Below are 17,027 nucleotides of genomic sequence, written 5' to 3'. Positions count from 1 at the left end.
TCCAATAAAAGAAATTAATACATTACATGGCAGTGGTCGTATGTTGAGTTGTGTCGTACTATGTATCATTACGGTGTTCATTCAAGTCCACTGAAAATCTGCGCAACCGATCATCATTAGACTTAGAATAATGGAATGACTTTGCTGAGGATCTCCACAATCTGAGTTGTTTTTGTTGTTTATTTTCTTGTAATTTTGGTTGAGGTCCACCTCGGCCCTCTTCCTTTTTTTAATGAATTCATCCTGCCATTTCAAAAAACAAGAATAATGGAATGACATTTACATCAATGGATGGTAAAAATTCCCCCATGAATCCCTCACTAGTTTACCTATGGTTAGTATGTCCTTCGCCGTGTCTTCTTCTTTTTTCAGGAGCAACTTCAGATGGAATAGGTGTAGCAGAGACTGCAGGGATGAAATTATTTTTGGGGCTCAAAGACGATGTGATTGGAGTAGAAGGTACACCAATATTTCCATAAAAATAGGATCTTCATAATGTTCATTCATATCCAATTCATTTCTGAGCAACAATGAGTTATAATATAGGTGATCGAACGGAGTCCTGACATATTAATATAAAGATGAAGATCTTAAAGACGGAAAACCAATCGTAACTTTTCTTCTTTCTTTCTCCTTCTCCCCTCTTTCTTTCCTTTTCCTTAAATTTTTAGGTGATTAAAAATAACTCTAGATGGGTTTATTTATAAACTTAACCCAGAGTTTTATTTCAAGAAGGATTCTAATTATTAGATTCCTAATTATAATCCAATACTAATTTAAGAATAGTGGAAATATCAATATTGGGTTTCCTAGCTTATTCTAATATATTATTAGTATTTAGGTTATAATAGGTTATTTTTGCATTTTATTTTTTAAATAAAACAACCTTAAAGTTGCCTAATAAGACAAAACTGGTAACTATGCTTAACCCTAATAGAAAAAGGGACATAACTTGCTCAAATTATATCCGAATCGCTAAAACTTTGGTCCGTTGGATAGGTATTCGAATACCCATCTACCGGGACCAAAATCATGCCCAACGGACAAGATTTGGTGCCCCAAAAATAAGTTATATTAAAAGTGACGAAAATACAATATGACCGTTGATTTTTAAGATCGTTGAATCTAATACGGGATAGGAAATATACAAGAATCTTACAGATTGGGGATCGATCCAATATCTAATATACATATCCTACAGTCAAAAAACTCAAAATTGAAGATCTAGCCGTTAATCTTTGATTGAAAGATCTATGGTCTAGATTTAATTAGGATTTGAATCTTTATAGGCCCTTGTTGGGAGTGGGTCTTTACGTTCTACCCCGCTTGAAGGAATTTCGTCCCCGAAATTCGACTCCCTAAATTCCCTTAAGTTAAAAGGTTTCATGTATTAAAGTTACAAGACTAAGGTGATATGCCTCCTCCCCCATTTAGGGCCTAACGTCTTTGTTGGCACATAGAACGTTATGACACTCTGAATTTATGTGAGACGACTAATATTGCCCTTGGAGCTCACAACTAGCTTTCTTGGCTTCTGCTGACATAACTCGCTCACATGTCGAACTAGGCGTCCCCGGTGCACATGAGTTCGTTACGTGGTTCTTACCATGGTTTTAAATTTCGACCGAAATCCGAAATTTTGAATTTTGGTGGGGACCGAAACCGAAATTTTCCGAAATTTCATTTTTCGCCATTTACCAAATTTCGGATTTCGGTTCGAAATTTCTGTAATTTGGGTCTGAAATTTCGTTTAAATGCCATTATTTATTTATTTTTAAAAAACGTGTTACAAAATTTTGTCCGAAATTTCAGAAATTCGGTCTGGAATTTCGAACCAAATTACCAAATTTCGGATTTCGCCGAAATTTCTGTTTTCGGTGGGGTCCGAAATGGTTACCGAAACCAAAATTTTAAACCATGGTTCTTACAACAGAATTGACTCATGTGCCTGCAGTACACACGAATTTATTGCGTCGTTTCCTATATGCTCCTTGCCTAGTTTTACATATCTCACAACTTTGCTAAATACTAGCCCTAGGGACCTACAACCTAAGCTTTGATACCAACTGCAACGACCCGGATTTGGGGCAAATTTTTTTTTCAAAATCCCAAAATCCGAATTGCTACCCCAAAAGGGGAAACAACAACAAAAAATTATATTCCATTAACAGAATGTCTATTACATGATTTATCCCAACCCCAAAAGAAATCCTATGAGTTCTCTCTCTCCTCCTAAGTGTCATCTAGACCTGTTCATCTGTAAAGGCTCCTGAATGTTCCTCACCCATAAAGTCTGAAAAATAATCTAAGTCAAGCAGCAAGCTCATGTGACTGGCTTGGATAATAAAAGTGACAAGAATGAAAATCTACATTATAAAGATATTTCTCATGGCATTCACATGTCATAAGGAAAAGCAATAAGAATTATAAGATTTATTGCTAAGGATAAAGAATATCAATGAGCAGGTAAGAATGTCAAGGGAATATACTAAATGCGTCAACTCATGGAATTATATAAGAGAGCCTCAATCATACAGAGTACAAATAAAGACAAGTAAACTACGAGAAGTATCATATCATCTCGACAAGGCATATGGGTCATATCTATCTCCTCATAAGTATATACACGGTGGAAATCATCACAAACCCGTCGGTAAGTGGCTACACGTAGCTCTATGGCCTTCCCGTACTTTAGTACGAGGCGTAATATTAATAATAAACAAAACACCGTGTACATAGATTATGGACTAAAATAAAAAGTCATACCACAGGAAATTCTACGGGGATAATCAGTTAATTCAATGACTTAAGTGCAAAAAGAATGTGAATAATCATAGGAAACTGAAATATAATCACATAAATCATAATTGTAACTAATATTATAAAAGTCGGTCATCACTTGCCTTGATAATGAAGTCTAGGTGATCACACGGAGTCCTGACATATGAAGATGAAGATCTCCAAGACGGAAAACCAATCGTAGCTTTTCTTCTTTCTTTCTCCTTCTCCCCTCTTTCTTTCCTTTTCCTTAAACTTTTAAGTGATTAAAAATAACCCTAGATGGGTTTATTTATAAACTTAACCTAGAGTTTTATTTCAAGAAGGATTCTAATTATTAGATTCCTAATTATAATCCAATAATAATTTAAGAATAGTGGAAATATCAATATTGGGTTTCCTAGCTTATTCTAATATATTATTAGTATTTAGGTTCTATTAAGTTAATTTTGCATTTTATTTTTTAAAATAAAACAACCTTAAAGTTGTCTAATAAGACAAAACTCGTAACTATGCCTAACCCTAACAGAAAAAGGGCCATAACTTGCTCAAATCATGTCCGAATCGCTAAAACTTGGGTCCGTTGGATAAGTATTCGAAATACCCATCTACCGAGACCAAAATCATGCCGAACGGACAAGATTTGGTGCCCCAAAAATAAGTTATACTAAAAGTGACGAAAATACAATATGAACGTTTATTTTTAAGATCGTTTAATCTAATGCGGGATAAGGAAATACACAACAACCTTACAGATTGGGGATCAATCCAATATCTAATATATGTATCCTAAGGTCCGAAAACTCAAAATCGAGGATCTAGCTGTTAATCTTTGATCGAAAGATCTATGGTCTAGATTTAATTACGATTTGAATCTTTATAGGCCCTTGTTGGGAGCGGGTCTTTACACAAGTAGAGATGAGTAACCACCAAATCGAGTTATCGTGTGTATATAAAGAGAGGAAATAGTTCCTGCGCTCGAGCGCGGATAAGCTTATCTACACTTAAGTGTAGGAAACATGGCAGGCCCACAGTTTTTGGGTGATCCTAAGCATTCATTTGAAAGGTCCCATCATGGATGGGTGTGTACAAAAAATCAGCTCCATTTGATCAACCTAACCGTTCCATTTGTGGGGTGAAAAAATGGGCAGATTTGTGGACAAACAGTATCTGTCAATTTTCTTACCCAAAAATGGACATCCTAAGATGATCCAATGGAGCTGAGTTTTGGTACACACCCCATCCATGATGGAGCCTTTCAAATGAATGCTTCGGATCACCCAAAAAATGTGGGTCCATCCATGATGGAGCCTTTCAAATGAATGCTTAGGATCACCCAAAAAATGTGGGTCCATCCTTGTTTCCTGCACTCGGGCGCAGATAAGCTATCTGAGCTCGAGCTCAAGATCTGTTTACTTATATATATATATATATATATATATATATATATATATGAGGAATGATAGATACAAGGGAGCCCTTGCACAAAGAGCCAAAAAAGGGCTATTGATTGGATCCACGACATCAAATGTAACTAATTTTACTTTTTTCAACCGATTTTAAAATGTAACTGAAAATGACATGGATCCAATGAAGAGCCCTTTTGCGGCTCTTTATGCAAGGGCTCCCTTGTATCTATCATTGCTCATATATATATATATATATATATATATATATATATATAACTTGGGTCAGGTAAAACCCGACCCGCATGAACCCGACCTGAAAAACCAATGGGTCGGGTTCCAAGTGGATGGGTCTTGGGCTGGGTCGGGTTTGAGAATCGGAAACCCGTAATATTCTCGGTTCGTGTCGGGTTTAATGGCCAAAAACCCGGAAACCAGAGTTAGTCCGTTTTACATTTTACAAAATACGTTTAACAAAAAGTTTAAAAGATGAGAGATAAGTTCAAAAACCGGTAATTCACCTATTTACTCGTACACCCCCCTCATCTCGGCTATCCCACTTACCCACTCTCCCTCCCTCCCTCTTTCTCCTCTCTCTCTTCAGAAATCTTGTTTCATTGCCGGTCATGGCCTCTCCCTCTAGTCTTTTGCAATCTTTAGGATCTTAAGTTTTCGTCTATAATCTTATGGGTTGAATAGAACCAAGGAAGCAGGATTCTTCCCTGGGAGCCTTCGATTCCCGCTTTCGATTGCCGCTCTGGCAACCTTGGGGAGGATTCTTCCCTCGGAGAATTCTATTCCCGCTTTCGATTCCCTCTCTGGCAACCTTGAATAGAACACCATGACCCTTGCCTTATCCACCTCCATCTAGACAAAGGCATCACTTCTACAGGGCATTTTATCTCCATCATTTCATCGATCTGAGAAAACAAACTTTCCAATTGGTGTAAATGTCTCCAAATTAAAGATTTACAACGAGAAAAGATGAGAAAACAAACTTTCTAATGGGTGTAAACTTTCCTAATCTAGACATTCCCATCTCGACAGAGAAGAAGGAAAGATTGGGAAAGTAAAGTCTTTGAGAAAAATATTTCACTCCCATTTTTTATACTTAACACTCAATCACAAAGTCAAAACAGATCAAAGTGACGTTGCACATGGCTTGCTAAAATGGTAATTTAATGTCTTTGAAACATCCTTTGCTAGTTTTGATAATGGCACTCTTATAAAGCAAAAAGGGGTTTTAAGCCCTTGTTTTGTATTTTTTTTTGGTTGAAACGGATGTTTTGTATTTGTATTCCAAAGACTGTTTTGATAACAGCAGAGGTTAAAACTGATTATATCAATATTCTTAACACCCACCACAGAACTAACACGTATTTTGTATGCTGGAAAAATGGAGTTTCCGTTTTGGTTTAAAGAAAATCTCACTTAAAGATCTCAATTGAAATGTTTTCTTGGTGTCAATACATTTTTCAGGGTGGATTTATGGTGCTTGCATCGAGAATTTTATAAAACCCGACCGGAGAAACTATCTTGGGTAGGGCCGGGTTTAAGAATGCTGGGTTTTGCAGAAAAAAACCTGACCCGACTCGAGGAAGTTTCTCGGGTAGCATAGGGTATGGGAAAACCCGACCCACCCGACCCGAGTTGCAACCCTAGGTCTAATCCATATCATCATATACACACGGCCATAAATATCCATCACATACAAAAGTTGTAGCTCAAAATCATCGAATATAATATTATACATATACATATGGCATCAATATCCATCGCATACCGAAGTAATGAGGCTCAAAATCATCGTGTATATACATACGGCCAAAAAATAGAATCATAAAACATGTATTTCAACAGTTATTTTGGCAGTTCAAAAATATAGGAACGAAAAACATGAACATGATAATAGGAAACATAACTATAATATCAAAGACATTAATGAAACCATTATTATATGAGTCAACTATCACATGCCTTTGTGTTTAAGTGTGGAAGGAGATGGAAGGCTTTATGTATGAATCGAGAATTAACCCTGTATAATTTGCATATGAAGTGTGTTACCATTTATTCAAGTGTTACAATTCTTTTCTAACTAAACTGGTTCGTCTTATTTTTATTAGTTTTCACCGATTAAATATCTTTCCAAGCTTTCCCACGTATAAACTTTTTACCTTAAGAGACACCTTTCGTAACTATATCGTATTTATAACTTTTTCCGTATAAAACTCATCTATACTGGAATATAAATACGGACCCCTTTTAGGTGCTGATATTTTTTATGAAAATCAGCCTTTTAAGGCTTATATAATATGTATTTATACTATATAGTCCATGAAAAATAATATGCATGTATTATACAAGGCTTATATAATATGTATTTACACTATATCGCCTATGACAAATAATATACATGCATTATACAATACGTATATAAAAGGTTTTACACAAAACAGCCGATAAAAACACTTTTACGTGTTGATTTTCTCAAAAATACCCCTTTAAAGCATAAATACATAATAGTTATATCATAAACTTCATAAAAGACAACACCCACATGTTATATAATGTAATTGTCATAAAATATTCATAAAACAGCCCATAAACCCACTGTTCTGTACTGATTTTTACAAATATAAACCCTCTTAGGGCATACACAATATACTTACATATTGTACCTTACATGAAAACCAACATATAAAAAATTTAGAGTTCAAAAACTCATTGAAATCTATGCAAAACAGCCACTTTTTAGTGCTGATTTTGTAGAAAAACAACCATAAAACCAAGGAAGCAGGATTCTTCCCTGGGAGCCTTCGATTCCCGCTTTCGATTCCCGCTCTGGCAACCTTGAGCAGGATTCTTCCCTGAGAGCCTTCGATTCCCGTTTCGATTCCCGCTCTGGCAACCTTGCATAAAACTACTTACAACATGCCTAGGTATCATAGTTCTTCACGAAAACATCTTACATAATTTTTATGATGAGTACTTGATAAAATCCTGGGAAAACAGCCACCGTTGTGTGCTGATTTTGTGAGAAAACAGTGAAAAAATCCTCTTTAAATCACATGCATGGATTAAAACATCCATAAACAAACCCTTCAACACTTTAAAGTATATCTAGTAAAAGTTTGCATAAGAAAAATAGAATTTCGACATTCAAAAGGACTCAAGATAAATCAAGAAAAATATCTAAAGCACTACTTTGAAAAATCAAAAGAAAAACACTAATTTCAAGCAAGAACTACGGAAAGAAAACATGTTTCGGGCACTTACATCAAAGAAAAATTCTTGATCTTTCCCTTCTTTTCTTTTCTTTTTCCCCTCTTTTCTTTTCTTTTTCTTTTTCTTTACTCTTTTCTTTTCTTTCTCTTGCTCTCTTCCTCTCTCTGCCTCAATTTGCACGCGTGCGCAAGTGGGGAGAAAACCCACGTTCTGGGTTTTTAATACCCACTTTGATTTGTGTTGAGTTGTTTTCTATTCAATTTCTTTCACTAATAGCAAGAGTCCAAGTTGTTCTATCTTTAGTAAATAAAGTAAAGAAACTAAAATTTAAAATTTTTAAACAATATGTGGCCTAATAGGACAAATCCCATCATAAGGCCCCAACTTAACGGAAAAAGGCTCATAACTTTGCCAAATCATGTCCAAATCGCGAAATCTTGGGCCCGTGGGATACAAAATTGAAAAACCCATCTAACAGAGCCTAAATTACGTCGAACGGACAAGATTTGATGTCCCAAAAGTGGGTTACAAATAAAATTGTGGGATGACACTATGAGATGTTGATTTCCCGCAATATCTCAATCTCTTGAAGATCAAGGGGGGCCAATACTCAAGTGACGTGATATGTCATCCATTGACCTTGATCGACGGGCCGAGAGATCCGATAATCGATCAAACGGTCCGAAAGGCTCCAATTCACAAATCTAGACCGTTGATCTTTGATCGAAGGATCGATGGCCAGGATTTAATGAAAGTTATTAATTCTCCCGACCCTTGGTGGGCCGGGTCTTTACAAGAGAGGATAAAGGAAGATGCATAAACTAACTCACTATACTCACCGCATAGGCAATATCTAGACGAATATCCACACTAGCTTCTAATATCATCTAATGTCCACAATATCACCCTCACTGTCTTTCCCAACCATATGATTAGGATCTATGGGGGTGTCTACAAGTTTACATTCAAGCATTCTCGTCTCCTCAAGAAGGTGTACAACATACTTTCTTTGCGACATAAGAGTGCGCCACCCCCCCCCCCCCCCCCCCCCCCCTTCCCCGGCGCCGGATCTAGCCACATCAATTCCAAGAAAGTACTTCAGGTTCCCAAGTTTCTTTATCTAAAACTCCTTGGCCAAATGAGTATTCATGTTTGCATCTCTCTCAGTCACCACAATATAATCTAAGTAAACGATAAGAGTAAGTAGTTGTTTTACCCTAAGAGTGCATTATGAACAAGGTATGGTAATCTTGACTTTGCTAATATTCGTAATGTAGCATAGCTCTGTGAAATCTCTTGGAGATTGCTATAACCGTATAGGGCATTCTTCAACCTGTAAACCTTGCCTTTAGCGGATGGAGATGAGGATCTTGGAGGGACGTTCTATAAACTTCCTCATCCAAGTCCCCTGAAGGAAAGCATTCTTTACATTGAATTGATGTAGTGGACATCCCAAATTTGATGCTAAGAACTCGAATGGAATTCAGCAAACAACCACGATGAAGGTCTCCTAATAATCAATACCATAGGCCTGAGTGACGCATCTATCTATCAGTCTTGCCTTAAACCTCTCCACTAAGATGCCAACCTTGTCTTTTACTGTGAATACCTATTTGCATCCAACTGTCTACTTTCCTTTTGGAAGTCATAAATTCCCAAGTGTTGTTTCTTCCTCAGAGCACTCATATGCTCTACCATGGTTGCCTTCTACTTAGAGCATCCTTCCAACCTTGGCAAATAGACAATAAAAGACAGAGGATACAAAAGCACGATGGAAAGGACAGAGATTACGATAGGACACAAAGGTGGAGATGAGATGCAAGACGCAAGAGCAAACTCCTTAATGGACTGCAATAGGGAGTTCAGAATTAAGAAAATCATGAGTGGAAGGGGTAGATACATGGTTTGACACTTTGACTTGTTATCTGCGAGACAACTTGGATCTGATGAGTTCAACTATTAGGGATTGTGAGAAGAGGTAGTAGCCTTGTCCTTCTGCCTTCGAGAGTAGACTCATAATTCCTTCTTACCTGCTTGATAGGGGGCAACTCGGGTCGACCCGACCCGACCCAATTTCCAACCCGAACCTGACCCGACTTCAACCCGACCCAACCAGAGTTTTTAAGCTTAGAAAAATAAACAATCATAAAAAATGTCGGGTTGCCAAACCCTCAACCCGAACCCTAACCCGAACTCGACCCGACCTTTTTTCGGGTTGAACCCGACCCGAGTTGCACCCCTAATATGCTTGACCATCCCCCCTGTCCGTCAGTCCTCAGCACAAAATCAAACCGATATATTGGCTGAGGTAGAGAAGATAGCTCTTAACCCTTCAACTCTTCCTCTTGAAGAGTAGTCTTTGGGCTTGAGAAATAGGTTATGGCTCAAAAAAAGGTTGTATCCATTCTAGCAAAAACAAAATCCTTCATCAAAGACAGTAAGAAGGTAGAGTTGAACCCCAAAAAGGATGCTCCTCGGCCATTGAAGGTTGTGACAACAACTCAAGTGACAACGAATGAGGGTACTAAGTCCAAGGGAAAGGAGTTGGAGTTGTTCATGAGTTGATCTATGTTTAAGGATGCTTGCAACGAGTCTAAAATTATATTAGTCCTTGTAGGAATGAAAAGATCGAGAGTTTCCTCATTCCTCCTAGGATTCAACCCATTTTGGGGAGATTAGAGACCTTGTCCCAAACAATGTTACATGGAACGCAATTCGTTCTGGCATGCGGTACGGGAAAGGGTGTCGTGGTAGCCTCGTACGTGGTACGACGAGGGTAGGCTAAGTTTGTACGCTTGGGGTCGCAGGTCAGTTTGGAGCGCTAATTCGGGCTTTGGTACTCTCTCCCTTTTTCTCTCCCTCCCACTCTCTCTCTCTCTATCTCTCTCTCTCTCTCTCTCTCTCTCTATATATATATATATATATATATATATATATATATAGAGAGAGAGAGAGAGAGAGAGAGAGGAAAATGATTGTGAGCTTGAAGCTCATATAGCTTATATGAGCTTGAGGGCCCAAACACATGGGTCCCACATTTTTTGTGGTGATCCAAACCATTCATTTGCAAGGCCCCATCATATATGGGTGTGTACCAAAAATCAGCTCCATTGGATCATCCTAACCCCTCCAAAAGCGGAGGGCAAAAATGGGCAGATTTGTGGCAAACGGTGTCTGTCCATTTTGCCCTCGACTTTTGGATGTGTTAGGATGATCCTATGAAGCTGATTTTTAGTACACACCCTATCTGTGTAAGGGCCTTTCAAATGAATGCTTTGGATCATCCTAACAATGTGGGCCCACATGTGTTTGGGCACTCAAGCTCATATAAGCTATATGAGCTTCAAGCTCACAATCATTTTCCTCATATATATATATATATATATATATATATATATATATATATATATATATATATATATATATATAGGGATTTGCTAGCGTCCATCGCAGAAGGCATTTCGCGGATGGCCTGTTGCATGTGAGAGCAGCCACACAGGCTAACTTTTCAGCAGAGCAGCCACATACACTCACTTTTGTCTTCATTCACGAGGTGGATGCTCTCACATGCAACAGGCCATCCGCGAAATGCCTTCTGCGATGGACGATAGCAAATCCCATATATATATATATATGAGAAAACGGTTCCTACACATATGTGTAGAGAGTTCTCTACACACTAGCTTAAAATACAGTGGGGGCCCACATTGTTTGGGTGATCCAAGCCATCCATTTTAAAGGCCCTCACATAGATAGGGTGTCTACAAAAAATCAGATCCATAGGATCATCTCAACCCTACGATTTGTGGAGGTAAAATGGATGTCTTTAAACCTTCACAAATTAATCCAATTTTTGCCTCCACAGTTCGAATGGTTAGGATGATCCTATGGATCTGATTTTTTGTGGAGACCCTATCTATGTGAGGGCCTTAAAAATGAATGGTTTTGATCACCCAAATAATGTGGCCCCCACTGTATTTTAAGCTAGTGTGTAGATAACTTATCTACACATATGTGTAGGAACCGTTTTCTCATATATATATATATATATATATATATATATAAGAGAGAGAGAGAGAGGAGCCTGCCCATTTCCCCCCTCCACCTTTGATTGGGTTAGGAAGATCCGATGAGGCTGATTTTTGGGCCACACCCTATCCATGGAAGGGCCATCCAAATGAATGGTTTTGATCCCCCCAAAAATGTGGGCCCCCACCCTGTTTCTGCACTCGTGTGAAGGTAACTTACTGTATGCAGGTAACTTACTCGCACACTTGTGCAGGAACAGCTCTCTCTCTCTCTCTCTCTCTCTCTCTCTCTCTCTCTCTCTCTCTCTCTCTCTATATATATATATATATATATATATATATATATATATATATATAGAGAGAGAGAGAGAGAGAGAGAGGAAAGTGTTGGTGAGCTTAAGCACCCAATCACATTGGGGCCTACTTTGTTAGGATGATCCAAAGCATTCATTTGAAAGGCCCTTACATAGATGGGGTGTGTACCAAAAATCAGCTCCATAGGATCATCCTAACCCATCCATTTGTGGAGGTCAAAATGGACAGACATTATTTGTCCACAAATCTGCCCATTTTTGTCCTCCACAAATGGAGGGGTTAGGATGATCCTATGGAGCTGATTTTTGGTACACACCCTATTTATGATAGAGCCTTGCAAATGAATGGTTTGGATCACCACAGAAAATGTGGGACCCATGTGATTGGGGCGCTTAAGCTCACCATAAGTTTGGTGAGCTTAAGCTCACCATATATATATATGAGAAAAGAGTTTCTACACACTAGTGTAGATAAGTTATCTACACACCAGCTTAAAATACAGTGGGGGCCACATTGTTTGGGTGATCCAAAGCATTCATTTCATGGGCCCACATAGATAGGGTGTTCCCAAAAAATCAGCTCAATAGAATCAATCTAACCATTTGAACCGTGGAGGCAAAAAATGGGCAGATTTGTGAAGGTTTATACCTGTCCATTTTACCTCCATGAATCGTAGGGTTGGGATGATCCTATGGAGCTAATTTTATGGGCACGACCTATCTATGTCAGGGCCCATAAAATGATTGGTTTGCATCACCCAAACAATGTGGGCCCCCCACTATATTTCTGGCCGACGGAGTAGATAACGTTATCTACTCGATCAAGTAGAAACATATATGTGTGTGTGTGTGTGTGTACATTAATCATTCCATGGTATATACTACATACTTTTAATAAACAAATAAAAAACCTCATGCATGCCATTTGTTGAGTACTGTTATAAATGTGCGCACCCCTCTTTGGGGGTAATAATGTCTTTCTCTATATCACACGCATATATATATATATATATATATATATATATATATATATAGTAGAAGAGAAAATGAGAGAATTATTTGAATTTCTCCCAAACTTCTATGAGAATTACACATCACTTTTTTTTACTTTTTTTAACAAAGGCACCCATTCAACCCACAAATTTTTAATCCTACCCCCTCCTTTATGCTTTTTAACAAAGGCACCCATTAAAGACACATAATTTCAATCCTACCCCCCTCCTTTATGCTTTTGTAATTATGGAAACCTCTATAGATTGTAGGGCTAGGATCAGCCTATGGAAATGATTTTACGGGCACAACCTATTGATGTTGTGTTCCATCACATGGACAGTTTGGATCAACCTATGATGTGGTCCGTACAGTTCTTTGTCGACCCGTGCATCGCACGGGGTTTTTTACTAGTATATATATATATATATATATATATATATATATATATATATATATATATATATGAGGAAAGTGTTGGTGAGCTTAAGCTCACCAAACTTATGGTGTGCAAGGCCTTATCATAGATAGGAGGTGTACCAAAAATCAGCTCCATAGGATCATCCTAACCCCTCCATTTGTGGAGGACAAAAATGGGGCAGATTTGTGTCTGTCCATTTTTGTCCTCCACAAATGGAGGGGTTAGGATGATCCTATGGAGCTGATTTTTGGTACACCCCCCATCTATGTAAGGGACTTTCAAATGAATGGTTTGGATCATCCTAACAAAGTGGGCCCCCATGTGATTGGGCAAGCTAGCTCACCATAAGTTTGGTGAGCTTAAGCTCACCAAGAGTTTCCTCATATATATATATATATATATATATATATATATATATATATATAAGAGAATACTCAACTCTCTCATTCACACATTCTCTCCACCGTCTCTTTTCTCCTCTCTTCTCCATTCTCCAATGTAGATTTAACATGGTATCAGAGCAAGAAGATTAAAGATTGAGATTGGAGATCCCTAACCCTAACCCAAAACCATTCCTTTAGTGGATTTTTACACTCCCAAGCCACTCACACCCCACCATTTCTACCTAAACGGTGTCGTAGACCCCAAAGCACCTTTCTTTGTGGATTTTTAACACCCCCAAACCACTCGCACCCCTTCCTTTCTACCCTAAGTGTGCCATCCACCCATTAAACCTACTTTAAACCCCTTAAATACTCTAATCCATTTCTTTGTGCAAATCAGCCCCTAAACTTACTTTTATTTACTTCCATCTCTTTGTATTCATGTTCTTAACTATTCTTTGATATTTATCATCTCGTGGTTGGTTCCGGGCAATTGTTTGGTGATTTTCTCATGTTGGTGGTGTATATTTGCGGTTTTGTTGCCCCTTTCTGATGCAGTGTCAACATGGCAGCCACATCATGCCTAGGTGGATTTGGTGGAGTTCCAAGGTTCATTCCCGCATTAAAGCTTCTGACCGTTTTTAACCTGATTTTTGGACCTCTAAATGGCAGAATTATGAAAAGTGGTAAACTACAAAGTTGTAGGTCTCTTTGAGATCTTTCCAACAAGTATTTCTGCTCGAAAATTGGCCTCGTGGTTAGAAAGTTATTGCAGTTTTAGTGGACTGTGTCTATAGGTTCCCAAACCAGTCAAAGTTGGTGAGTTCCAATGCAATTAATGTTATATTAGTCCCTAAGTTAGCTAGTGGAGGAGGTTGAATGAATTTTCTCTTGTTTTCTTTTATTTAAAGGGTTAGGAACCATCTTGAAAGGGGATTTTAGATGTTGATAAACTTATGTAATTGATGGAATATCAATTGGGCTGAGCATTGCTCCCATTTTGGTTCTTCTTCTCTTGTTGTGTTCTTGATTTCTAATTTCTATTCTTCTTCCCTCTTAAGCACCTGCATTATCTGGTATCAGAGCCAACGCTACTCTCTTGGGCTCGCTTTGATTTGATTTTCATGGCGGCACGAAGAGGTAGAGGAAGGCATGGTAACCAAATGATGGAAGATTTGAGAGATGAAAGAGATGATGAACTTCAAGCACTTCGAAGACAAGTTGAGCAACTTACCATGCGTCTTAAACGCCAAGAGGCTCGTAGTGAGCGTGGTGGATTAAAGCTGTGGAGATTCTAGTGATGAATCCGATGTGAAACCCTTTGCCAATACTCGTGAGGAGGCTAGGTTGGGAAGGTTCTATCGTGATTTCGACACCGTCAAGATTGACTTGCCAGAGTTTCATGGTCGTCTACAACCCGAAGAGTTTCTTGAATGGCTTACTGCCATTGAGGAGTTCTTTTATTACAAGGAGACTCCCGAAAGCAAAAGTGTGAAGCTTGTGGCTACAAGGCTTCGTGGCTACGCTTCAACATGGTGGGATAAAGTTCAAGAAATGAGAATCCGCAAAGGAAAGCGTAAGATATCTTCTTAGGAGAAAATGAAGTCAAGGCTTAAGGAGAAATTTCTTCCGTTGGATTTTTCCCAAATTATCTTTTCTCAATTCAGTAACCTACGCCAAGAATCCAAGAGTGTGTTGGAATACACCGAAAAAAGTCTACAAACTCATTGCTCGTAATGGTATTCAAAAGGGTGAAGATCAACTTGTGGCAAGGTATGTTGATGGTTTGAAGTTTTCCATTCGTGATGAAGTGGAAATGCACCAATCATTGAGTGTCAATGATGTATATCAACTAGCCTTGACGGTGGAGGCTAGAATGAGGTATAAATAGCCCAAGTAGTGATATGACCGTTTGGGGGCAAAATGGTAAAAAATTGGATAAAGATCAATTAGCCGTTCGAGCCCTAACAGATACTTTTTCGAGCAGGCACGGCCGACCGAGGTGTCGCTGTCACCCGCCCTTTGGGCGCACAATATTTTTTATTTTGAGTTTCAGACTTGTTGATGTCCGTAGTCTCTATCCTTCTTCCGAAGATGAATCTTCACATGGTAGAGGTGCAAATTCGAAACCCGAACATTACAACGAGACTTCTACAAAATCATCACCTACACATCAAGTTGGAAATCAGCCCAATCGTCCCAACAATTCAAATAATTGTTTCAAGTGTGGTTAAGTTGGCCATCGTTATAAAGATTGTCCAAAGAGGCAAGTGGTAGCCTTCGGTGATGAAGAAAATGATGACGATCTTGTTGATTATTCAAATTAGCCCATATATGATGAAGAAGATGACATACAACATGAAGAAATCGGATCCGAAGAAGGAGAATATTTGGTGATCCAAAGAGCACTTGCTATACCAAAGGTTGAATCCGATGATGATTGGCTTTGTTCCGATATTTTCAAGACTCGAACCGGTGAATATTGAAGAGATGGGTGAATGGAAAAGAATTACATCGATTTTTTCATCCAATTATATTGATCCATTTTTATTCAATGCCACATTAAAGCCCGAAGTGGATATTTACGTATTCGAACATGTTCAAAATCTACACAAATTATTACTTCGTAATGGAGATTATGAAGCGGGGTTTGATCTTCAAAGGTTTCAATTGATGAACATTCTTCGATATTTCAAAACTCGAGGGCGGGTTTTCTTGAACCAAGGAAGTTTGATAAATTTCAAGATCGTGTGGGTGGGCCTTTTCGAGTGCTTAAGAAAATTGGGGATAATGCATTCAAGGTTGAGCTCCCTCCAAATATCAATACTCACGCAACTTTCAATGCCAAAGACTCGATAACTTATCATGGAGAGTTTGATGAGAACTCGTGGGCGAGTTCTTTCTCACCCGGAGATAATGATGCAGTGCCAACATGGCAGCCACGTCATGCCTAGGTGGATTTGGTGGAGTTCCAAGGTTCATTCCCGCATTAAAGCTTCTGACCGTTTTTAACCTGATTTTTGGACCTCTAAATGGCAGAATTATGGAAAGTGGTAAACTACAAAGTTGTAGGTCTCTTTGAGATCTTTCCAACAAGTATTTGTGCTCGAAAATTGGCCTCGTGGTTAGAAAGTTATGGCAGTTTTAGTGGACTGTGTCTATAGGTTCCCAAACCAGTCAAAGTTGGTGAGTTCCAATGCAATTAATGTTATGTTAGTCCCTAAGTTAGCTAGTGGAGGAGGTTGAATGAATTTTCTCTTGTTTTCTTTTATTTAAAGGGTTAGAAACCATCTTGAAAGGGGATTTTGGATGTTGATAAACTTATGTAATAGATGGAATATCAATTGGGTTGAGCATTGCTCCCATTTTGATTCTTCTCTTGTTGTGTTCTTGATTTCTAATTTCTCTTCTTCTTCCCTCTTAAGCACCCGCATTACTTTCTATCCCGGAACCGTGTGTTAAAGTGTCAGATAGCATCATCT

At 38.4% G+C, this 17,027-nt stretch overlaps 1 protein-coding gene across 3 annotated transcripts in view; it reads right to left on the bottom strand.

The window, feature by feature from the left end:
• LOC143890023 (uncharacterized) overlaps positions 1-17,027 on the bottom strand; it is a 58,524-nt gene that overhangs the window by 27,577 nt on the left and 13,920 nt on the right. Inside the window, exons 2-3 of one of the 3 annotated variants that reach the window (XM_077394529.1) lie at positions 330-405; positions 27-243 (exon numbers count right to left, since the gene is read on the bottom strand). The exons of the other annotated variants lie outside the window; for them this stretch is intronic. Of the exons in view, the coding sequence (XP_077250644.1) occupies positions 27-81 (55 nt within the window). The 5' untranslated portion in view covers positions 82-243; positions 330-405. The remainder of the gene's footprint in view (positions 1-26; positions 244-329; positions 406-17,027) is intronic. 3 annotated transcript variants of the gene reach the window in all.

Source organism: Tasmannia lanceolata, unplaced genomic scaffold (assembly GCF_043159265.1).
Source record: "Tasmannia lanceolata isolate RefF3 unplaced genomic scaffold, GAP_Taslan_0.1 ptg000013l, whole genome shotgun sequence".
Classification (NCBI taxonomy): domain Eukaryota; kingdom Viridiplantae; phylum Streptophyta; class Magnoliopsida; order Canellales; family Winteraceae; genus Tasmannia; species Tasmannia lanceolata.
Note: the sequence above shows the minus strand (reverse complement) of the source record. Positions and strands in the feature narration are given on the sequence as shown.